The sequence below is a fragment of the Cryptomeria japonica genome, chromosome 6 (genome assembly GCF_030272615.1).
Source record: "Cryptomeria japonica chromosome 6, Sugi_1.0, whole genome shotgun sequence".
NCBI classification, from domain to species: domain Eukaryota; kingdom Viridiplantae; phylum Streptophyta; class Pinopsida; order Cupressales; family Cupressaceae; genus Cryptomeria; species Cryptomeria japonica.
Genome location: NC_081410.1, coordinates 45,920,746 through 45,947,091, shown reverse-complemented (window position 1 = coordinate 45,947,091; position 26,346 = coordinate 45,920,746). Strand labels below are relative to the sequence as shown.

The window sequence follows — 26,346 nt, the reverse complement described above, 5'->3', positions numbered from 1 at the left end:
TTGATTGATAGCCATTTCACATACTGAGCAAGTAAATTCAGAGTGAGGTGAGTTGTGAATTCTACACCACAATGGTAGCAATATGTTTTCAAGACGCATTTCACCGTCCAGAATGAGCTGACTCTCAATCATCCACATGAAGCTTAGAAGAGGATCCTTAGTCTCCGGGACACTGAAATTGCCTTCTTCCGTTTCTGGCTTGGGGACATCCCAAAAGAAGATTTTTCCCTGTGCTGCCGATTCCATCCTTGATAAGTACTTCAAGCAATGCATTTCATCATGTTCCTCTGTCTCGTGGACTCGACACTGCCCTGGTCTTGCAAACTCGGACAACCTGCGTGGATAAAGTTGTGTATCTAATCTCCACCAAAGTTCAGGAAAATCAACTTGTTGCTCCTCGTGAAACTGTTGCCGCTTCATTAAGAAATCTTTTCTTTTTTGATTTTTTGATTTTTCAATTTTTTTTGGATTTTCTATTTTTCACTTTTTTTGGATTTTCTGGAATAAGAGAGATCTTGAATATCTCGGATTCAACTTGAACGTTCAACTGGTTCCAGCTTGATTCCTTCTTGCGTAAGTCCAACTGATGACCCAATGATCACCTTCTGTCGAGTGTGGAGGAGGGTAAAAAGTTCTTGACAAGATCGGACTTTCAAATGCTCAGCCCTCCTTCTAGCGCCAATTCTGTTGACGTGTATTTTGTACACAATCATACACAGAATAAAATACCAATAGGCATCTTATCCTCTCTTGAGAAAATAGTCTCTAACTGCTGAAGATTCGCATAAAGGATCAGTTAGGTAGACTCCAAGGTTCTTTGATGTAGGGTCTCTACATGTGTCCAAGCAATACAATTTTATCATTGGTCAAGCATTAAATGTTATGTAATGGTTGTAACAAACCCTAATTAGGGTTTTCATTGTAAAATCTTGGCCATTGATCTTGAATTGATCTAAGCCATCAAATTGTATTGTGGGCACTATATAAGCCCAGGCATTTCATTTTGTAGGATTAATTTTAGATATGATTAGAGAGAGTTGTAAATAGTTGGAAGAGTTAGAATATAGTTGATAGAATAGCAATTAGAGTAGAATAGGAGGACAAGGCAAGAAATTGTTGCCATTGATTGTAAACAAACTCCATTTTCATTGAAGTAATGGTGAAATATGTCGTTTTCTTGCAATTTGCATGGTTTCTTGTTGAAGTCTTCAATCTTAGATGGTAGATAATTAGATGAATGGAGGAAGTGTGATTGATTGATGGTGGAATTCGTACATCCATACTACTAGCAGTTTGTTGATTGCAGACTTGCCTTGCGTAGTCAACTGGAATCATTCAGCCTAAGCTCAATTTCAATTTGTTGCCTCTTCATTGATATGCATCAACTTGGATGGTATCTATGCCTGCGGTGATGATTTGAACATCATAAAGCTTGCCATAGAAGATCGCACTAGTCTTGTGTAGATGTTCCATTGATGTCAAAACAAGACCTAGTTAGAGTTTCATCAAAAATCAATCATTGCTCCTACATTCTTAGTATTAGGATTAGATCCTCTCTTTGCCCTTATCCTTTTTCCATTTTTTTTAATCTAAGTTAGTAAGAGCCTGTGTCCAGCAAAGCAGATCGGAAGTTCAATGTAAGTCCCCTTGTGATCCCAGCAAAGCAGATCGGAAGTTCAATGTAAGTCCCCTTGTGATCCCAGCAAATCACATCATACCACTGGAGCTTGTCCACACGTAGAGACCCTACATCAAAGAACCTTGGAGTCTACCTAACTGATCCTTTATGCGAATCTTCAGCAGTTAGAGACTATTTTCTCAAGAGAGGATAAGATGCCTATTGGTATTTTATTCTGTGTATGATTGTGTACAAAATACACGTCAACAGTAGGTTGAGGTGGAATCTTAGTGCATGTCAAATGACTAAGCTACTCATTCCACAATGTGTTAACACTAGATGTCTAAGTATGAACAACAATCAAATCTCCTCATACTTGAATAGAAGAGTTCTCAACCTTAGAATGCTAACCTAGAGATAAGGATATGAAACTACTGAATTTATAATACGAGTTAGGGACATTAAAGAGTCAACATAAGTCTTAGTACGAGGATAAAGCGCATCAAGAGAAGTCTCAATACGATGACAAAGCGCATCAAGAGAAGTCTCATTGTAATCACAATATTTAAGAGTTTCCTAATAGGCAATTTCTTCATTTGTATCATTGTCGAATGGAGGATTCTAAGAATCATCAAGAGATACAATCAATCCAGAAGAAAATTATCTAAGAATGGAGAATCATTAGGATCTTCATACATGTCCCAAATGTTGGTCCAAGTGTGTGAGATGGCCCACAATATGTTCTTGTCAACACTATAACTAATCAATCCTAGTGTACAATCATTCTTGTTAGCCACTACTTGCTTTTGTCAACAAGTATCTCGTTTACGAACAAATCCATAGAGATGGCGCAAGAGGTGAATCCATCAAATATGTTTCAAAATTCCATCTTGCTAGGACTTATAGTTCCCTCTTTTCAAGACGATTATAGAGGGATGAATTGAAATACCTATTATTAACTATGACAAATTTTTCAAATCAATCAAACAACAAACTAATTAATAGGCCCCGACAACATGCAACTTTATTTCAATTTGTGATGCCCAAATTGCCTATGTGTTAAGCCCTAAAGACAAAAATGACACTTTTTAGTTGAGTGCTTTTACAATGAGCCAAATAGTGATTTTTGTGTGACAATCCCATCATAATTATGTAGTGGGTTCATAAAAGAGCAAAATAAATGACACCCCAAGCTATTACGAGATGAAATTTTCTAAAATAGTATGTTGAATAATTTGTTTATAATTTGGTAGGATTTTTACTATTTCAAGAGAGACAAAGCTAAAAGTACAATCCCGATGCAAAATCATATCATACAAATGGAACCACCATGTAGTACCCCAAAAATCCAACACTTCTAAAAATGAATAGTTGATAGGAGTTTGTATGAGAAAATTATGAGTATTTGAAGTTACAAAAACAAGGAATGAGACAAAAAGAAATTTTTGAACAAATGGAGTAGCACAAGAAAATTCCTCTTACACCATTATTAAGGTCACAAAAAATTGGCCTATTTAAAACAATTTTGTCAAAAAAACACCTCAAGATGAAGAAAGCTTCTTCAAACTGAACCTCCCAAATCAAAAAGTTCAATGAAGTAGGGTTTGGTTGGTGGGTTGTACCCGATGATTCTTTGTCATGTCACCCTCTAGAGTGCATGTCACAAGTGACCCATAGCTTAGTTTTCACATTTTTCCCATAAGGTAAGGGAATGGTTGAAAGGGAAAATTGATTAAATAATTAAATATTAAAGTTGTTGAAAGAATAAAATTAGAAGACAACTTATAGTTAATTATTTGAAAAAGTGTTGTAAGTGATTAATTTAAGTGTTGCTAGGTTCATGGTACAAAAAAGTAATGAAAAAGACATTTAAATTATAATTTTATATGAGAAAAAGTAAACAAATATTTATCTTGTTTTATTTCCTCAAATTTAAGATCAGGAGGAGTGTTTTCAAGAAAAACTATATACTTTTTGAAGTAATCACCTTTTTCAAGAAGGAACACACCTTTTCTTCTTGAGGACAAAAATCCTCTAGAATATTAAAGATTTGAGGATGAAAAACCTCCTAGTTTTTTGTGCTCTTCCATTCAAGATTGCCCTTGGAAGCCCCTTGTAAGTTGAGCATTACATGCTTTACAAAAAATGCTCAAGCATTGTATTTTTAAAAATTTTATGATGAAAAAAATTGAGAAGTGTGAATAAGACAATACCTCCTGGCATTAGGCTTGCATAGATAAGTCCTATGGCCTCGTGTTGTGTTCTTGGGGCAATTTTTTTACCCTTTCTTGCAATTGTTTTGATTTGTGATGATTTTACAATCAATCCTTAGGTTTTTGCGCCTTTTGAATGTAATAGCATTGTTTGTTTTGCTCAAAATTGCTTAAAAACCATGTTTGCAAATGATAAGGAAACTCTCATCCTAATGATGGATCTTGAGTATTATCCAAAATGTTGATGCAAAAAACTCACATGGTTAATGTTGTTGATGAATAGCTTCGGTCGGATCCTGCAAACCCGACTTTGCCATCAAATGTGTGAAGGGCCTTTTTGGCCTTACACATTTAATTGTTCGACTTTATACATCACTGTCTTTCATATTTAGATTGAAACGGTTTGTTAAATAAAATATAACTAATATATAATCCCGCCATCTTTTGTGAAAAGTCGGGTTAATTGATGTCTATTAAAAGAGACGTGTTGGTTGGTGAGAAGCCGACTTTTGGCATAAGTCATGCTGCTTGATCTTAACATAATGGTGTATATATATCGAAGCACTTCATCTCCCTTGGAAATTATGGATAACAAGCAGATCGAATCTTCAGCAGACTTGCATTTCCTCTTCAGCGAATCATACTCCAGCAGATCGTGAGAATTGTGTATCTCCATCAAGGTCATCTACAGCAAATAGAAGACTATGTACAGCAGTTTGAGAATCAACCAAGGAAGATCAAGTATATAAACAAATCGTATATTCTCTATAGTGATTTGTTGTCATTCACATATATGTATAGCTTCAAGGGTGAAGCAAAATCTTTGTAAAGTCTCTTGGCATCATTGAGATAATAAAAGACATTTCATTGCTGGGTTTTTTCACCTTCAAGAGGAAGGTTTTCCTAGGATATATATTGTGTAATTGTGTGTGAATCTTTTCTTTATCTAATCTGATCTAAAATTTAACAAATGTGATGTCCCAGCCTAAAAGCTTGGAATGTTCATATCTTGCCAATAAGGGTCAAAAATCAGAGTTTGACAGTAGCTACAGTAGGGTTACAATCTGATTTTCAAATCTGAGCAGGTATTTCTAGTTATTTCAGAGTTTTGTGGCAATTTGTGGTCAGCCATTCTCACCCTAGCTGAATTGTACCATTTGGAGCAGCCTAGGACTTAAAAAAATAAATACAAGGGTTTTAACTTGGTTCTTAGGTACAGAATTTATTGTTAGCAGAAAATAAGAAGAATCTTGGTGTTTATCTGGTGAATCTGGTTCATACTGGAGCTACAGGAGCAAATCAGTGGGTAGAAAGCACACCAAATTGGAGTCTCTCCTGGGAGAAGTTCAGGAATTGCATTGGTATCACTTATCAGGATTTCTTCACAGATTTGTTTTTAATAATTATTCAGTAGGTGAATAAAGCTCATTGGAGTCATTAGTTGCAGCTAGAGGTGCTTCATTCAATCTTTCCACCTGTTCAGGCCAATAAATCACCTTCAATTCCCAGCGCTGAACTCCTGGTAGGCCATTATTGGCTTGGGTTGTTGAAAATAAAACATTTATTTTCATTTGTTCATTGCTGATAAATAAAATCAGAAGTCTGAGATTCATTTTCAGTCAATTATTTTATGTATTGCATTTGTTACTCATTTTGCATTGTCAAATTCCAAAAGTCAATAACACGCAAGTTATCCTCAAAACCTCAAACTGCATTATAAAACCAAAATTCCAACCGTTGGTCAAAGAAATCAGGGTAAGAAAAACATATCAGATTGTTCCAATCAGCATTTGACATTTTTCAGTTAAACATCCAAAGACATTCTTGATCACTAAATGGATTGTGGAAATATCTCTGCGTCTTAAATACAATAAAGATGAATGTAACCACAAACTAGAAGAAGGTGACCTCTAGGTGTCTGAAATGGACGACATAAAAGTCAAGGGTTAGTTTCTTGACTGCTTTGGATGTGTGATGGTGGGCTTTGATATGACATAGCAATTTCCAAAACAAGGTTTGAAATATGAAGCTCTAGATGAAAACCTTGTCCCTTAGTGGACATACAAGCTTCAAATGCCAACAACATTGTGATACTAGTAAGATTCAATGAGAATCCAATCACATAAGCCTAGATCTAGGTGGATGAAGAAATTTGCATTAGGAAAAGCATGGAAACAATAAGGGTTGGAATACACCATATAGAATGCTATTCCATAAAAGATGAAATCAATATTTAGAATCAACCACCAAATGGATGGATGAAGTACATATAAATAAGCCTCTTGGATTCTTGCCTCAAGGAGATGACATTTCCAGAGGTCATGAATTTAACTACAAATTAGTAGATCAATTAATCTAGTCTATCTAAGAGGTTAATAATTTAATTATCAAGAGTTGTCTTGTGTTGCAAACATGCACACCCCATTGGAAATGGGGACCCCCTCTTTTTTTCTTCGTAGGTTAGTCGCTTTTTTAGTTTTGCATAGCTTGACAATAGTTTTTGTCCTAGCTTTGAAAAGGAAAGTGATGTCTTGTCAATTCAAATGAATGCATAGGTTAATCCATGAAACAAGTGTGAAATTCAATCCTTGGATGGGTAAGTTAAGTCAGGAATTCCAAGTCTGAGGATAAGGATTGAATGTGCAATCCACTATCTAGCCTAGGAAAATTCCTTACTTAAGATTAGAAATGTGCAATTGTTCTAGGGAATGAAAATGGAATTTGTCCAAATTCAAGACCAAGGGTAATCTCCAATTGGAAATCTAAGTCCGACATCAATGGATAGGCGACCTTCAAGATGAGGAAGTGTAGAGCAAGATCTTGAGGGAATTCATAATGTTCACTCGACAAAGTTGTCAAATGCAAGAAAAGTTGTCAGGGAAAGTGAAATGACGAAAATGCTAAGTATGGAAAAATTTCCAAGGAATGTGATACCTAGACAAGGAAGACTCCTTGTCAAGGTCTGATTTTTTGACCTTGACAAGAGAGGAAAATAAAGGAAATTTTGTTAAAAAATTATTTGACAAGGTTGTAATTTCCATGGAAAATTCTTGGTTGAGTAAGGAATTCCAAGTTTGAAAGAAAATTCACTAAGGGAACTGTGGAAATTGTCAATGGGATCCAAGGAAAATGAAGAAATTTCACCTTCATTGCATGGAAAATCCTTCACCAAGTCACAAGTTAGCAAAATTCCTTGGCCAAGTCATAGAGGGGCATTACAATTTTTCTCCAAGGCAGGAAAATGCTGGAAAATCCTTGACAAATCTTTGTCTAACATGAGAAGTTAGCAATTCCACTTCCAAGTTGTGGAATGCAAGAAATTTTCTTTCCATTGCATGGAAATGCAACAAAATCCACTTCCTAATCGAATTAGCACTCAAGTAATTTCCTTCTAACACTTGGAAATACTGCAAATTTCCTTCCTCAATGTGGAAATGTGTTCCATTTATTTCTTCTCCTAGTGCAATTTGTGCCCATCATTCCTTGTCTTAGGTATGGAAATGTAGAATTTCCTTGCTCAAGGTGAAAATGCACCCAAGTTTTCCTCTCCGTGGTGAATTTCTGCTCAAGATTTCCACTCCCATGAGGAAATCCGCCCATTATTTCCTTTCCAAGGTGAAAATGTGCTTAAGCATTTCTTTTCCATGGTGGAAACCTGCTCAACATTTCTTGAGGGATATGGAAATGCGCCTGACATTGCAGCATCAACTAGGAATGTGCTCTCAACATTGTAGCATCTAGGTGAAAATGCACTCAGCATTGTTGAAGGACCCCTTGACCCCACCTTACATTTCAAACAACCCTTCAAACCCTCTCTACAATGTAAGACAAGGTTAAATTTGTGCTTTACATTGCTGAAGGACCGCTAAATTGCGCCCTACAATGCAGGAGCAGGTTTTTCACCCAGCATTATGTGAGCGCTCTCCTTGTATAATAAGTCCTCTCAAAATGTGTGAGATGATAAAGCATAATGGCCAACTTGGACAACTCCCTTCTCCAAAAGTGTAAATGAATCAAGGTAGAGATGAAATGTGTTAAAATAGACTAGGCTGACCTGAAGTTTTAAAAAATCCTCTTTCAAAGTGTGTGAGATCTCTTTGAAACATGTGGAGCAAAGAAAACAATTATAGGGCCGCATTGGTTAGAGTTTTAAAACCCCCTTTAAAATGTGTAGAGACAAGGTTGGCTTGGAGGATGGTTAAAACATGTGCCAAAACTACAATATGCAAGGGTTCAAACCATAAGCTAGCCAACTATTTTGTTTCCTGAGAGTCATTGTTTGCCCTCTCGGGTAAATGGTTAAATGCAGAACGTAAATGCACAGAACATAATGGAAATATATTAAATAACCAGCCTCTATATTAATTCCACAGTCCATGTACAATAAGTGCTTATAACATTACATCTGACACGACTAACATGATGATACTTCGAAGAAAAGGTACACAATATATAATACCCGAAGGGGTGCGACACAACCGTCGCGACTCCAACTACCTACCCGTCGGCTAACTAACTGACCGCCGTAACTCATTATTACCGACGACAACATAAACATAATATAACAACATAACATAATGATTATTCCTGGCAACATCATCCCCCCCAAGAAAAGAAGTCGACTCCGACGACTTAATACAAAATAGAGATGAACGACAGGAACTACTGACGCCAGTCGGGCCCGGATCTTATACACTTGCTGCGTCCTCGCCTAAAAACCCTTTTCTGCTACCATCCGATGGTCAAGTGCGGATTTCACCAATATTGCTTCCTTTGCCATCACAGTCCTCCTGTGCCTAACCCAAACTTGGCTGCAAAACACGTTTTTTAGTCTCAGCTTCCACCAACTGCTACTCAAATGATACTGTCTCCCTAGCCAATTTGTCCTCGATAGCCACCCGTGCTGCTCTCCCGGCATCCAACTCCTGGGTACGCTGAACTAAGTCTCATGCGACTATTGCCTCCAACTTGGTGGGCAGCTCCTCCCGAGCCCTCTGTGCATCCACCAAGGCAACCTCATGTCCAGTCGAGACATACTCCGAGTTCCTCAAAGCGTACCAGTCATGCCTGGAGGTGGCCACAACCCGCTGGCACAAAGGCTAGGAGACACCTCAAATCCTCCATCACACTCCCCAAAGGCTAAAAATTGAACTGAATAACTCCCTGATGTCATACAACTGCGCGGACCTGCAATGCCTTCCCTCAAACTCTGTTTGTTCCCAACCTCCAAATCCGTCTCCCTCTACGGCTTATGGCTTCCCGCCAATGCTTAGCGTCAGGCTTCTTTCTCACCGTACAGAACAACCACAACACTTCCCGTGGTACTCTGTAGCTCAAAAATAAACTGGGGGTCTGGGGGCAACGCCCCCAGCGGGGTCGAGGGGCAACGCCCCTCGCGGGGTCTGGGGCAGTGCCCCAGTAGGGTCGAGGGGCATCGCCCCTCGCGGGGTCCTCCAAGGCAGGAAAATGCTGGAAAATCCTTGGCAAATCTTTGTCTAACATGAGAAGTTAGCAATTCCACTTCCAAGTTGTGGAATGCAAGAAATTTTCTTTCCATTGCATGGAAATGCAACAAAGTCCACTTCCTAATCGAATTAGCACTCAAGTAATTTCCTTCTAACACTTGGAAATATTGCAAATTTCCTTCCTCAATGTGGAAATGTGTTCCATTTATTTCTTCTCCTAGTGCAATTTGTGCCCATCATTCCTTGGCTTAGGTGCGGTGGCGGGAACCCCTACCTGTGGTGTACTCGATAATGCGGTGCTTTGCACATTGGTGAGGATGGTAGTCCTCAATTGTGGCATAGAGTCTAGAAGGTCTTTTACCTTTATCAGCACCTCTATCTGCAAGATTTGCCGTAAGATTTCTTCTTCTCCCTTCGTCCGTGGTGGACTTGCTGTTTGGTGACTGTTCTGTCCTTGTGCGGCCATTTCCTTTGTGATCTCGTTTCTGGCCTCTCGCACTCTCTCGGTCTCTGTGTGGGGATTTGGGTAGGCTATCTTTTTAGCCTGTGCCCTTGTGATTGCCAATACTTCTGCCTTCGTAGGTTCTATGTTTAGAAGGTTTACACCAGGCTTCGGGCAATTTGCGTCCTCATGGTCGCCTGGCCCGCACCATCGGTAGAGATGCTGAAGGTTGGCTTCCTTAGTGCAATCGCGAGCGAAATGTCCCCACTGATTGCAGGCCCTACATTGAATCATTGGCCGGCCCTTGGCATCATACTGGATCTGGTTTCTGTTGTTATTATTGTTATTATTTCTTCTGCCGCCGCGTCTATTATCCCGGTATCCTCCAGATGATGCCGTTGTGTTAGTCTGCTGGCCCGTACCCGCTGGTGCGGATGTTGTGGCCTGCTCCGTGAACAACACCTGGTTCGTGCTTCGGGTTTTCATATTGTATGGGCACTCCTTGGTGGAGTGTCCCATCATTTGGCAAATCTCACAGAATACCTTCTTCAGGCAAGTACCCTTTGTGTGTCCGTCACTCCTACAGTCTGTACACCACACTTCATTTTCTTCCGTCTTACTTGTACTCCCTTTCATGGCTTTGAATTCTCTCAGCATTCGTTCCATGTCCTTCTGAAGTGCATGTACCTTTTTACTCGATTTGCCACCGCTACTGCTCTCCTCGTCAGAATCTTCATCATCGTCAGATGAATATTTATTACTTTTCTTCTTCCTTGATGTTTTGTATTCGCTTTCTAGATCCATCGCCCTGTTATAGGCGTCGTCATATGATGTCGGGGGTACAATCTTCATTTTTTTCCGTAGGGAGGATTTCAATCCTTCCACAAACCATCGTTTTTTTAAGCCCTCAGCCGACTGGCTCTCCATTTTACCCAACAATTCCTTTAGTCTCCTGCTGTATGCCCGTACTGTCTCCTTAGTACCTTGCTTGGTACTGTATATCTCTGTTACAATTTCGTTGTCATCACGGAGCAACCGAAACTCCTCCGTGAATTCCTTCTGTAGGGTAGCCCATGTGGCCACTTTTTGCTTATCTACATCGGAGTACCAATCTATGGCGACTCCACGTAACGTGGCTGGAAACTGCTGTACCCAGTCATCCTGGTCTGTTACTCCGTTGGCATTACTCCGTTGGCAGACCAAATGGTTTCACATGTACGGCAGTGCCGTAAGGGGTCTTCCTTGCCGTCCCCTGTGAACTTTGGCAATTTTTGTTTACTCGCCATCCCTGGTCGTCTTCCTGGGGGCGGTTGTGTCTGTGTCTGTGTTTGTGGCCCTGCGCTGCTACCTCCGGTGGTGTTGGTGGTGTGTCTTGGAGGTACGGTGTTTTGCCTATCGCGTGTGGCACCTACGCCCGTATTGTTGCCCTCCCCTTCGCTTTGACACGCTCCTACTCCTGCTTCCCGTTGGTGATCTTCACTCCGTGGCGTAAGGGATAAGTTCCTAAACCGATCCCGAGTCTCCTCGACTAGATTTCGCCGTAACCTTGTTTCTTCTAGAAATTCTTCGTGGCTCTGCGTCCTACGATGATCTGGCGACGCGTAGAAATTTCCGTCGGCCTCTGCACCTTCCGTGACACCTCCTTGGTTCCCCTCGGGCCCCCCTTCGGCAGGTCGTTCTTCAGCAAGTTGCCTCAGCCTCCGTCTACGTTCTACTTGCTGCTCCAGAATCAAAGCCCTTTGCGCGGCCTCCCACTCGTTCGTTTCCGGTTTTCTATTCCTATCTTTATTCAATAGGTTTGGCATTAATTGTCGCACATCTCCATAACTCTCAATTCTTAAATCAAAACATGTCTTTATTAATTCATTTGCTCAAGTACAACTCGTGTCAATGACACTTTTATTTGAAAATAAGAAGTTCACGGTTCAATTCCCTCCTGGCCTGGCACCATCTCTTTCCGTTTCCCGTCGGCTGTTCTCTTCGTAGCGTTGCAAGATTTGTTGTCGTCGCTCTTGCTGGGCAATCTCCTCCAGGCGGGCCTGTTGTGCCAGCGATGCCTGTGCAAGCAACCGGGGGAGGTGGTTCATCAACCGGTTTACTGCCGGGCTAACCTCCAGCGCTGTCCACACGGCACTTGGTGGGATTTCTGCCTCCGCTGCCTCTCGTCGGACGTAGGTCTAAATGGCTACTTGTAGCAAAATTGAAAATTCTCGTGTTGCCGTGTCTTCTCCTGTGTAAAGTTTTGTTCGGGCGTCGTCGGCCTCTGGGTTTATTTCACCAACAGGTAGGCCCATTGTGTCTGTGTGCCATCCGTGTCTTTCATTCCCGAGTACGTCTAGGCAGCGGCGCCAAATGTTTGCCCTCTCGGGTAAACGGTTAAATGCATAACGTAAATGCACAGAACATAATGGAAATATATTAAATAACCAGCCTCTATATTAATTCCACAGTCCATGTACAATAAGTGCTTATAACATTACATCTGACACATCTAACATGATGATACTTCGAAGAAAAGGTACACAATATATAATACCCGAAGGGGTGCGACACAACCGTCGCGACTCCAACTACCTACCCGTCGGCTAACTAACTGACCGCTGTAACTCATTATTACCGACGACAACATAAACATAATATAACAACATAACATAATGATTATTCCTGGCAACAGTCATATAAGAGAAAAATTGTACAAGTAATTCTGCATTGTAGTTCAAATCAATTTAGGAGCAGACCAACATCAAATAAGAGGTGAATGAGAGAAAAAGTGAATTTGAAAGCAGAAGCACAAGCAAATTTAATTAGAGGCAAGGGCGAGTTGTTATTCAAGATAGCCAAGTCTTAATGGAGGCGAGTTGTAGAGGAGAACCAGGTCATCCACATGCAAATTAGACCTTGCATTTACAAACCTAGAATTTCATGTTCCTTGTGACCATTTCCAGATTTTGAGGAGGATGAATTGATGATTTTTGTTGTTGTTTCACAAGTTTCTTGTGAATGTATTTGATTTATCGTAATATCCTTGTGTTTTACTAACCTAGGGTTTTCATTTACAATCATGACACAAGGAACTTCATCATTCTTGCAGAGGTGATTAGATGGAATGAGGCAAAGAAGATGAAGGATGTTTGAACAACACAAGAGGACGAAGGAAAAAGACAAGCTTGCGGATGAAGACTTAACATCATGAAGATGGTGAAAGAAGATGAAGACAATATCAAAGACAACATCAAGGCAAGGTTCACACTTCAAGGAGGCAATGAGAAATCAAGGAAGCGGATTGCTCTACAAGGATGAAGGATTCTATAACGACCTTGGATTTCTTTTAGAAATTCAAAATCAAAGGAAGGAACTCAACAATGCAAAAAGAGGAAAACCACATGGAATATACTACAACAAGAAGAGGAACAATGCAAGAGGATGTCAAGATGCACAAGCACAAGACAATTACAACATGAAGACAAGATCAAGACATTGCAACTTGAAGGCATCACAAGTGGAAGGATTCCAAACATGAAGATGAAATGTGATCAAGGAGGACATTGTGATAGTTTCAGAAGAATTAAACAAAGTTAGAAACTTGATCAAGATGATGCAATTTGGGAATATAAGCCATCACATCAAACAATTGGATGATGTATCTAAATTCAAAGGAAGGACATGTATCCAAATTTGTGTAATCATATTATTGGTCAAATATTAAATGTAAGTGGTGGTAGTTGTAACTACGTGTTGACGTGTTTTTCATGCACATGCGAACACAAAATAAAATACCCAAGAGTATCTTATTCTCTCTTGAACAAAGTTTCTCAAATGCTGAAGATTGGCTTAAGGATCACTTGAGACAACTCCAAGGTTCATGAATGTCAGGTTTTGACGTGTGGATAAGCACATTTGGTTGATGTGATTGCTGGTATCACAAGGGGACTTCCATTGAATTGTCGAATGTTTGAATCGTTGGAACTTAGATAATCTGATGTTGCAATCTTGTGATGCTTTTGATCCTAAACTAACTCATTATTGAAAAAAGGGCAAAAGGTGAAGGGTTGAGAAAGTCTATTCAAAGGCCTAGAATGTAAGAAGATGGATGAATGATTAGATGGAGTCCTACCGAGCGAGGTCTCACCATCAAACTGAACAATTTGACGCAAGCTCAATGCAATCTTCTAAGGATGTTTCAAAGATGTTCAAATCATCACCATAAAACATTGTTCACCATTCAAGTTAATGCATAAACAATGGACACATAACAATTTGAATTTAAGCTCATATCACTCCAGTTGACCACGCAAGGCACACTTAGAATCAAAAAGAGGTTATTGGTATGGACAAAACAGATTCCACACAAATGCATTCAACAATATCTTCCATTCAATCTAATCAACGTGAAAATACATTGAGAAGTAAAGATCATGCGAGTTGTTGAAGTAACAAATCAAATTCACCATAACTTCAATGAAATCAATTGTTCTTTACAACAAGGTTTGGCATCAATCTTTGCCTTCTCCTAATCTAACTTCTATTCTAATCTAGCTATTCTTCTAAAATTATCTATTTGCTAATTATTCGCTATTCTAGCACTATTCACTATTAACCCTTTACAAATGAGAGATTTGAGCCCTTTATAGTGCTCTCCATACAATTCAATGGCTCAGATCAATTTGAGATCAATGGCCGAGATTTACAATGAAAACCCTAATTAGGGTTTGTTACAACAAACTCAATTGTGGCCAATGAAATAATTACATCACTTTGACACGTCTTCTCTAGAACATTCGACTGATAGATGATAGGGTAGGTGTCTCGAAGTTTGTGCCATCACGAGTGAGTCAGGTACATTTCATCTAGACATGCTGATATGGAACTCCTTTGATTGGTGGGGTGATGACTAGGATTCCACCTTTAACTTGCACTTTGTAGGCTTGATAGATCATCATGAAGGAATATTGAACTCAACATTGGCTAGCTTCCGCGATGATGATGATCCTCTAACTTTTGATTAACTCTTTTGAAAGGATCCTCTTGAATGCTTCAATCATGGAAGTGTAAGGTATAGATCTTGGTTTTGAAGTATTAATGTGCCTTACAATGAACTCTTGATGTCACCATTGCTTCTCTTCTTTGGAATTCTTTCTCTGTGACTCCCTGGTGCTGTGAAAGTTGAGATTCCTCTTAGGCATTTTGTGCTTGCAAATGAAGCTTTCCTCCTTGCATGATGCTGTAGATCTTACAATCTTTCTCCTTTCGTTCTGCGATCTCCATCCTCTCTCATTTGCAAAACAAAACAAACATGATATCAAATGCACAATATATAACCTTGATAGTTTTTCTAATCTTGATATATCCCTTGATTTTATGTGTTTTGCAAGTTTGATAAGAGGATTTAGAGAGAATTTGCCTTCATGGAGGAGTTATTAAAGTTGTTTTTCGCTCCTAGAGAGTAGCTTTTGAAGTTCACTCTACCCCCTGATGTTTATGAAATTACCCTTAACTTGCCATTGAACTCACTTTCATTCATTTATCTTCATTCTATGAGCTCAACTTTAAAGCTTTTAATCATCAATGGATGACAACATGACGAATTACCTTTAGGAGAGGTCTCTGTACGAATTTCGCTCTGAGAGTGGAGTATATGAATTTCGCTTTGACTTTGCTTCACATGAAGTGATCTTTGAACTTCTACCTTCATCTTCTTAACTCAAAATGACTCTTTCCAAACATCAAATCAGTTCAAGATAGTGGTCATGTAATCAATATTGCAAATTCGCCTTCAATTAGGAATACATGGAGTAGAGTTCACACACTTGAAACTCATTCTTGAAGCTCAATTTGTGAAATTCGCTCATAAACTTCAAATTGTGAAGTTCACTCATCCTCTTAAGTTCATGAAATTCACTCATTTGAACATTGAATTTGCTCATCTCCCTTTAGTCATGAAGTTCGCTCATCTACCTTCATTCATGAAGTTCTCTCATATAGGTTGATCCTTGAAGTTTGCTGATGTAGGTTGATCTTTGAAGTTCGCTCATCCCCCTTGGTTCTTGAAGTTAACTTCTTATATTCCATTTGATGAAATTCGCCCGTCTCCCTTGATTCTTGAAGTTGCTCATCTACCTTGATTCTTGAAGTTTGCTCAGGGGTCCAATTTGTGAAGCTCGCTCATGTGGGCTGGTTTGCGAAGTTCGTTTCCATTTGAGTCAACTCAAGACAAATGCTTTCAAATCTCCTTCGTTCCTCTTCTTTCAACACGAACTTCTCTCATTTACCTCAAATCGTGAAGTTCGCTCATGGTTCTTCATTTTTGAAGTTCATTCATCCTCAAAATGTAAATTCTCTCATGTAGCTTCATTTTTGAAGTTCGCTCATCCTTCGTAATCCTTGAAGTTCGCTCATGTAGGTCAAGTTGTGAAGTTCGTTCATGACATTCGCTCATCTCCCTTTAGTCATGAAGTTCACTTTTTGACCTTGATGCTGAGCTTATGAAGTGGATTTCAAATCAAGACTAAACTCTTCTCTGCTCACTTTCACTTTCTCAACTTCAATACATGATAACATGCTCAACATGATGTCTTATGATGAGTTTTCTTTGTGGGAGAAGTGCAAGAAGTTCTCTACATAAGGGTGCATATGAAGTGAAATTCGCTCCTCAAGAGGAGCACTTGAAGTGACCTTCTAGCTAGCAATCCTTCTTCACTCATACTTGAATCTCATGATATCTAGACTTCATAAACTCACCCATTTCACACTTCACGCAAGGCTATCCACCTGACTCTTAGCTTTTTAATCACCTATGCCCATCTAATGTAAAGGCTAATAACTGAGGACTCAACACTATCCTAGAAAGCAGAAAAAATGTGGGGGTCCCCATTTGCAATGGGGCAATGTGTGAATACCTCACAACACTACCCCATATTAGGGTTTTGTTGTCCAAATCTTGGCCATTAATATCAAATCAATATGGGCCCTTGAATTGTAATTCAAAGTCTATAAAAGGCTTGGCCTTTTCATTTGTAAGGGATTAAGAGTTGATAATTAGCCAATAGTAGAGCATAATAGATTAGAGTAGGAGGGGGAGAAATTTTTTTAACCATGATTATGTTGGAATTAATACATAGGTTTCTATTGACTATTTCTGTGTCAACTTAGCTGTAGATCAGGCCTGAGAAATCATTTCGACTGGTAGCGTGTTATGCACATCGTGTTAGTCGCATCATGTTATGTGCATCTGTGTCTAACATGCCGTGTTAGTCACCATAGTGGAGCAGTGCCAGAAAGGAGTTTTTCATCTATTCAGGCTCCAAAGTCCTTTTTCTGAGTTGACTTGCTTCATTGGTCAACTCACTTAGTTTCATTGGCTGAAGGGTCTTCAGTAGTTCATGGGCCGGTTTCCCCCCTATTTCCCCTTATAGGCCGCGAGGGTTAAGCCTCTTTACCCCACAAGGTTTTAAAGACAAGCAAGAATTGTTGCGGGATAGGGGGATAATGGGTCCGGCTAGGTGTCAGGTTGCCTTGCATGCAAAGGATAGAGGCAAAGATGACTATGCGGGGCAAGAACAGTAAGCAGTTTGGTCTTCCCTGCACGATAAAGTGAGGATGCTTAGGGGCATTGCAGGGTAAGAAAGCAAATTGAACAAGGCTTCCTCGCTATCCTGCGAGAGAGGTCAAGGCCAAAAAGAGATGGGCGTGGGATAGAAAAGTAAAGAACGTGAGGACTTTCCCCACCATCTCGTAGGGTAAAGTCAAGGCCCAGGGGACCTCGCAGGGTAAGAGGAAAGTGATGCGGGAGATGTGCCCCACCACCCTGCAAGACGAAAAGCACCAAGGAGAGAGTGTTGCAGGGCAACAAAAGTAAAGGGCGGATGGCTTTCCCTGCCATCCATTATCTTCATTATCCTTAAGTCTTAGATTAGATTTCCTATCCCTTTTGATCTTTCTTTGTTTGAGGAGTTAAGTTAGTTTCCAAGTTCCAACAAAGTGTAAGTCCCTTTGTGAAACTAGCATATCACATTATTTCATAGAGACTATCCAATTGCATGTCAAGACCCGACTAAATAAACCTTGGGGTTTCCTTATTTGATCACATTGTTAAGCATTTGAGGTTTCCTTATTTGATCACATTGTTTAGCATTTGAGGTTTCCTTGGTCATCTGTTTTTGAGTTGTCATAAAAAACACATCAACAACTTGGATTAGTATATTAAAGCCGATTAAGACAAGGGTGGCCTTGATTGAACATTGGTGCCACCTAACTATTGCCAATCAAGGATTGATGAGGTAGTGGGGGCACTTGTGTAGCTCAATTCAAAGTGTACATGTTCATTATTAGCTACCTAGGTGAGGAAAAATAAATATTCCTAAAATATTGAGAAAAGTTATTAATTATGTGCAATATCACACCTAGGATAGTAACATATCCAAGATGAAGTATGAATGTTATATCAATAGAAACTCTTAGTATTATTTCATGGATTGTTGAAACTCATGATGACAAGATCAGGTAATCATTTTACTGAGGGGAAGTTGTATTATATTTGAATGCATGTTATCAATTAGGAAAGCATTTGGTTTGTGTGGAGAAGATGTGAAAACCCTAAATGGGAGAGTCTTGATAGACAAGAAATATCATTTAACATGAATAAGTCCCTACATTGGATTGTAAATTTGCAAAAGCACATACATCATGTGGACAATAGGCTTTATGCTCTAAGGGGCATGTATGATGACATGGTTGATCTCTTTAATGCTGAAATATTTGAGGATTGTTTTAAGATGGCCTTTTCTTGCCTATGTTAGATGTTGGGATTAGATAGTGACAATGTGGTTGATGACTCCATTGTTATATTCTTGTGTGATGTTCAATTATGTTGCTTAACAACCTGCCTCAAATAGAGTTCTCAGACTTGAAACTTGGTGTGTTGTGCTTGCTCATGGTTCTTAGGTAGAAGCACCTCAATTAATGAATGCCATGTAACACATAGCGAGTAGGAAAATTTGCAGTGTCATCTTTAAATTGAGTGATGCTTCCCATGCCTGGTATAAGTCTGGAAATAATCTAACAAGGAAACCCACTTTTAGTTAGCATGTTCTTTGTTCTGACCTGTCAGATTCCCCTTTGGATCAATCGTAAAAGATTGCTATTCCTTTTTGTTAATCTATAAATATGGGGTTTCACCCTCTTTATAAGGAATCTTTGGGTTTTTTAATCAATATAGAGTCTTTGTTTATGTTGCTTAACAATTCGCCTCAAAGAGAGTCCTCTAACTTGAAACTTTGCGTCTGTTGTGCTTGCTTATGGTTATTAGGTAGAAGCATCTCAATTATAGAGTGTTGAGATGTTTTCTCATTATGCTGTTTATTTGTGCATTTCATTTTGTTGCTCGAATCATAGATGCAGGTTGAAATGCCCCTTGCTGTGCAAACTGCACGCTTAAATTTGAGCTTTGAAGAGGGGATTCAATTGATCCATTCTTTAGGTACATTGCCTTTCTCTGCAGCCCTCCTATCCCTTTCCCTAGCAATGTCTTGCTTATGTAGGAGCCAGCCATTGCTGGAGGTTGCTTGTGCATTTGAGCTGTGAACGTGGGCATCTGAAGTTGTTGCTTGAAGTTGGCATGTGCAGCTGTCTTGTGTTGTGTTCCAGAGTGTCAACAGGAACATTATAAAAAATGAAGGCTGTGAATGGTCTGAACAGTGCTGAACCGCCATGGGTTTGATGAGAATTGTAAAAGGGCAATGCTTGATCCATTAGTTGGCTAGGATATAAATGAAAGTGATTTACTAGCATTCAAGAAGTGAACGATTCATTGGAAAGGCTCATCTCTTTGGAGATTTATACAAGGCTTGTCATTTTCTATAGTAGAAAATTTTATATTAGAGCCCAAAGAGATACTACTAAGAAAAATAATATAAAGGCTTAAGATGTCTACATGTACTAAAAGTTTTATCTGTTGATTGAAATGAGAGTGGCATTCATGATAATAACTTTTGTCGATTAACTGTGGTATGTATGTAATCCTATCACACAGACACTTATCTTTGAATAAATGTACCATGTTCTTAAAATCATGGCATTCCCATTCCAGTGTTGACTAGTTATTTCATGATGATGATTATCAAATATCAATATAATTGGTTTTTGCTTTGATATTTATTTCTGTATTTTTCAGCATTTTACCCTTTTAAAGTTTCAGAGTCATTATATATTTTATTTTCTAAATGTAAATTTTATATATTTTCCATCTTCAAAAATTTGTCTCCCATTTAAATTTTTTTAGCATACTGGTACCTATCTCCGTCTCCTATACCAATACCACTTCTCGTCTCCTAGTAACTATAGACAATACATTCAACAAGATTGACCTCTTCCGTAACAACTTGAACATGCATTATGATTAATTATCTAAGCATAGACTTATCGAATATAATGTTATAATAAGGCAATAGTTTTAGATTAGAATGTAAATATTTCATCAAGTTTTATTGTTTTGTATGTTGGCAGGATCCAATCGAAGGCCCAAAATCTTCGTTTTCTTTAGAGAATAATCACAGAAGGGATGTTCGTCAACCTCCACAAGCCAGGAATTTCTTTACATCTTTTCTCCATGGTCGCAAATCTGCAAAGAAAAGACCAAACCATGTTCAGTAAACATGGCTGTTGTATGACAATGCATGATATGTGTTTTATAATGGTTATATCTCTAAATCTCCATGATTCTTAACAGATTATGAGTGATAAATTGCCTCAAAATAAAAACCTATCAGTTGGAATTTTTATTGTTGTTAGCTATAAGCATTGTTAGATCTCAATTTAACAGATTATATAATACCTGTGCCTTTTTTAATGGAAGCTGCTATAGAAGCATGAACTACAAAGGTGATAATCAGTTTTATAAGCTGTCTGTTTTCAAATTTGCCTGCTATATAATAGATGAGAAAAATATTGATGTTACAAACCTCTTTTATTGCTATGTATTAAGAGGATGATTTTACCATGATATTTTATACAAGTGGGGAGTTTATATATGTTTTGTGTTGCTCTTCTTCTCTATGAAGAATCTTGTATCCGGTATGTCATGATATTGAGGTACATTTGATGATGGTGAAAGTATATTAATGGAAAGAGAAGACAAGACAAAATTGAAGGTAGACAGGAGAAAGTAATGGAGGAGATGGGTTTTCTTCTCTAGAAATGCTATTAGATAACAATGAGTTCTTAGGTCTCATTAGACATTCACGTTGATGTAACCTAGGGGTTAATATTTACTGTTTTAGTCAATGGGGGTACGCTATTGATTTAAAAAAAAAAAAAATTCTCAAGGTTGATTCTTGATCTTAAAATTAAGAGATTTATATTGACTTTCAAAAATGTTTATGATAAATGTTATGCAATTAATATAAACCACTTAAATTATATACAATTAAATTAATGGAAGACTAATCTCTAGATTTACATCGAATAGTTTAATGTTAAGGTAATTTTGTAGCATTATATTTAAAGTAAGTACTAAGATAATTTTGACAAAATGACTTGACTATAAACCTGATCCTAAATCTACCAATTTCAAAGAAAATGTAAAAGTAAAGGAAAGTGAATGTGCAAAATGAATTTGGGGTGGTCCCTGTCTTTGTGGTATCGAAGGGCTTTTTGTGCAAGCATTGCTTGTCACATGATTTTTTTTACAAGGTGCATTGCAGTTTATAGGGGCTACCCGATTCTTGCACTTTTAATTTCTTTTTCAAAATGAGCTTTAATAATTATCAAAGCAATATTTGATTAAGAAGAGTAGACAAATTGATATCTTAAACAATCAAATCATAATCCTGCCTAAAATGCTTTTATCTTATTCAAATAAATCTACCATTGAGAAAAAGATACCCAACCACCATATGCATGCGTATATTGGATTTGAATAAATCTACCACTGAGAAAAAGATACCCAACCACCATATGCATGCATATATTGGATTGGGCATAGAGTCTCTTAGATTTCAATGCCATAAAATTTCAATAAAACTCCAAAAATTTATTTTATTGAACTCATGGGTTATATTTATTTAAAACATTAGCTCGTGATTATGAAAAACTACAATATAAACAACTAATAAAGAGAACTAAAACAAAGCATTATATGTAATAAAAAACTAATTGAATAGAAATGGTTTTTGAACCATTGTGAGTAGGGATGGCTTTACAATATATAGAATGCTGCATAGAATCTAAAGCTGATTTGTTATGTTAGAGGGAAATCATTTTTATGTTCTCAAAGGCATTTTATGTTCTCAACTACCTTGTTGGAGAACAATCCCAATCTTGAATTATGTCACTTCTTGATTTAGTCCTATCAAGGGGATTCAATAATTCACCAACCTTTACAATAATCTATAAAAGGTAGATGGCCTCAAATTGGTTTGCATATTTCTTGTAGTCTTGTCATGTTAATCTCTTTCTCTTTGTCATGTTAAGAGAGGCACGATGAATGTTGCATTCTTGATTATTTTCAAGTTGGGGATAAGGTGTGGTTGCACCTTTAGAAGGAGTGACTTCAAGGGCCCAACAAGAAGATTAATTCCCTTCGTTACGGTCCATACACACTCACCAAACACGACGGTGAAAAAGCATTTAACTTGCCACTATTTTTTGGTCTTCATCCAAATTTCAATATTGAGTTGTTGCAGCCTTATTTTCCTCCTTTGCTAGACATTTCAAAAGTTGCTAAGCACAATCATAACACATAATTGAATCTACAAGTTATTGCACCACTACAAAGTGATGAGGTCATGGAAGCTACTATGAAGAACCTAAAGAAGCAACACATTCCTCTTTACCATGCGGTTTAGGATGGTCAATTTGCTCATTAGGGTAAATGACTTACTAGAGAATAGATTCATATATATTTTCCTCATATGCTATAGCATGTTGATGCAATGGGACCCATTTCCTTTCAAGGAAAGAGGAATGATCAGATAACAATTCATGAGAACTCAGATGACAATGGCACAAGTGGTAATGGAAAATATCAAAAATCCAATTTTTTGATATTCTCTTTGTTTTAGTAATTCCAATTTTTGGAGGTCTTTGGAGTAGAATTTGGGATCAAAATTGTTGTTGGTCACTTAAATGGAATAGCCAAAGGCATTTTAATTAAGGGACTGGATTTAGAGTTCTCAGAGATCTTTCCAATGGTGCAAGTGGTTCTAGATTTGGAGCACCAAGCAAAAAGTTATGACCTTGTGAAGTTGGAGTAATAAAATATATAGTATTTTGATATTTTTTAATTTTTATTGTAATTATCCACATCCAAATTGTTCATTTTTAAATCCAAAGGATGTGGCGACTCTTAGAACCCTTTGCAAATTGTATAAGTTGATTTTCAAAATTAAATAATCTTTTGAGCTACATACATCTCTTTACGAGTTTGTTCTCAATTTCATTGTAAAAGGTATACAATATTGTAGGTTGCACACTAGTTATTTTAATTTGAATCCATAATTTGGATTAATGGCATTAGAGCTTGTTTGCTTTTGTATGTCCCATCACACAATCAACATACCAAAGGCTTGGTTTTGAAACAAGGGATCCTTTAAATTACTTTCCTTTGAGATGCACATGATTGTGGATGTTTAAACAACAAACTATCAGATTATATGATCCATTCAAAACACTAGAACTTGAAGATGCACTAAACAAACAACATGAAGAAATGATGGGACAATTCTCTTGGAAAATTGAGATTCACAAATAAATTCAACAAACCCACCATTTGGTAGACAAACTCCATTCAAGGTGAAAGGGAGTTTTGTTATCCCAACTTTTGAAGAAAAATGATGCAGATGTTGTTGATGACTAGTTATCAAAACTAGAAAGGTATTTTTCTGTTAATCATTTCTCAAATGTTGAGAGTCATGTGAAGTAGTCATGAGAAGCTAAATCATCATCTAAGGAAGCAGAAGTTGGGTAGGAATTTGATATAGGTTTTGATGACAAAATCACATGGGGAGAATTCAAGTAGCACATAAAAGAAGAATATTTTCCTTAAGACACGTATGAACAAAAATATATGCAATGGAAATTGCTCCAGCAAAAGGACCAATCAGTTCAAGAGTATACTAACACATTTCATTCACTTTTGGCAAAACTTGACATCAAGGATTTTCAGAAACATCGAGTTTTGAAGAATCAAAGTGGACTTCATAGGTATATTCAAACTGAAATGGACTCCCTGAATATAGAAACAATATCAAGTGCTTTCAAGTATGCTTCAAAACTTGAGGAAATTTCCAATTAGAAAAGGAGGAGAGATTATTTATGAACGATTCAAAGGGAGAAAGTAATAGTAAGTTTGCAAGGAAGCAATCAATCAAGGAGTTTGTTTCAAATTCACTAGCAAAGAAGATACAACAAGATACAACAAGATACTGGTATATGGTGTGAGATTCATAAATGTGCATTTCATAACACTAAGGATTGTTGAGCTATAGAAAATTTAATGATGAAGACAAATGGAAAGGATGTTGAGCCTAAATCATTATCAATGAACCCTTTAGAGAAAAAGTATAGTGAGCAGGTCATTGAGGTAGACCCATATGCCATAGTTGCTATTACAAAAATATTGCCCCGTGGGGATGAGGAGAGGTTTTTTTCATTTGTATATGTGGATTGGACGAAAAGCTATGCACTTCATTATTGACAGTGGCAACCAAAAGAATTTAATTTCTACTAAGACTGTGAAAATGTTGAATTTGAAAACAACAACAAACCCACAACCCTACTCTATGGGATTAGTAAGCCAAGGGTGAGATATACAAGTAAATATGCAATGTCGTCTTTCATTTTCTATAAAACCATTCGAAGATGAAGTAATTTGTGATATAGCTCCTTTGAATGTATGCGATGATTTGTTGGGGTAACTAGACATGTACCAACATCACAATGTATATAAATCCAGACCACATAGTGTGACTATCAAACTTTGTGAACAAAAGTACTAGACACCTAAGGTAAGTATTGCAATCTACATCTTTATTTTGTGCAAAACAATGTAAGTGATTGTTTGCTTAAATTGGAGCTTTTTTAATACTCATGATTCGATATGAGGAAAAGAAATTAGTTGTGTGTAATGCACATGCCATGATAGTTACTTCAACAAATCAACAAAGACAGATGAACCAAATTTTGAAAAGATATACCAATTTATTTGAGTTACCAATTGGGGTACCATCACACTATTAGGTTAAGAACTTTATTGGTTTGATTCTAGGAACATCATTGCCTAATAAGCTAATGTATAGGAGGTCAATTTCAGAAAATAATGAGAGGACATATTCTACCATGTGGTAGCCTAATTATTTTTGCAAAGAAAAATGATAGAACATGGCAACTTTGTATTGACTCTTGGGCATCAAATAAGACCACTATGAAAAATAGATATTCAATTCTTTAGATAGATGATATTTTGGACTAGCTGAGAGGGACTAAATTCTCCATCAAGATTGGCTTGAAATCTGGGTATCATCAAGTACGAATTGATCTATCAAATGTGTGGAAGCCTACTTTCAAATCTAAGGAGGGATTGTTTGAATGGTTAGTCACGCCTTTTGGCCTAACCAACACTCTAACCACTTTTATGAGATTGAGGAATGATGTGCTCAGACCATTTATTGATTCTTTGTAGTTGTATATTTGGATGACATACTCATTTTTAAGAAAAACTCGGAATGAGCATCTGCAACATGTGGAACAAGCTCTCTCAACTTTGCAAGGCCATAGTATTTATGCAAGCAAAGAAAGGTGCTCTTTTGGAATACAAAGTATTAATTATTTGGGATATGTTATTGATAGTGAAGGTGTTCATTTTGATCCTAAAAAGATACAAGTTATTATAGATTAGCCCTCTCCCAAAAATCTTACAGAGCTATGCAACTTCTTAGGTTTGAAAAATTTCTATCATAGATTTGTGCTTGGATTTTCACATTTGGCTTAGCCTTTAAATCAATCATTGAGAGGAATGCAAGAAAAGCTTATGTGGATAGATGCACAACAACAAGCATTTGATGAGTTAAAACAAAGGTTATGCCCAACACTAGTTTTATCTCTTCTAGACTTGCAACAATCAATTGAAATTGAAACTGATGCATTTGAACATGCCCTTGGAGAAATACTTACACAACATGGACATCTTATTCCATATCACAAGGGGACTTTTTTTTGATATAGTGTGTGGATATTCCACCTATGCAAGGAGTTATATGCCATTGTTCAAGCCTGTAAACAACAAAAACACTATATTTTGGGCAAGGAAAGTGTCATGCACACATATCACAAGCCTCTTCAATTTTTGCAAACACAAAGAAAACTATAAAATGATAGGCATCAAAGATGGTTATTCTATCTCCAACAATTTCAAGGGAAGCATTAATAAAGTGGTAATTATTTGTGCATACCAACAATTGGAACTTCGACTATTGTGTTGGATCCACGTGGTCCTGACCATTCTGTTAGATAGTATTGGAAATATGTGTTGTTTTGGTTGTCATTGATGCCAAACTTGTTGTTTCGGATTGGTCTATAATGTTTGTGGTGTAGAGTTATCTTTCTATGTGTAGAGGA

At 37.7% G+C, this 26,346-nt stretch overlaps 1 protein-coding gene across 1 annotated transcript in view; it reads left to right on the top strand.

Annotated features, from left to right (window-relative positions):
* LOC131072156 (protein ABIL1) overlaps nucleotides 1–20,634 on the top strand; it is a 92,766-nt gene extending 72,132 nt beyond the window's left edge. Inside the window, exon 9 of the mRNA XM_058008233.2 lies at nucleotides 20,239–20,634. Coding sequence (XP_057864216.2) covers nucleotides 20,239–20,385 — 147 coding nt within the window. The 3' untranslated portion in view covers nucleotides 20,386–20,634. The remainder of the gene's footprint in view (nucleotides 1–20,238) is intronic.
* The last annotated feature ends 5,712 nt before the right edge of the window (nucleotides 20,635–26,346 follow it).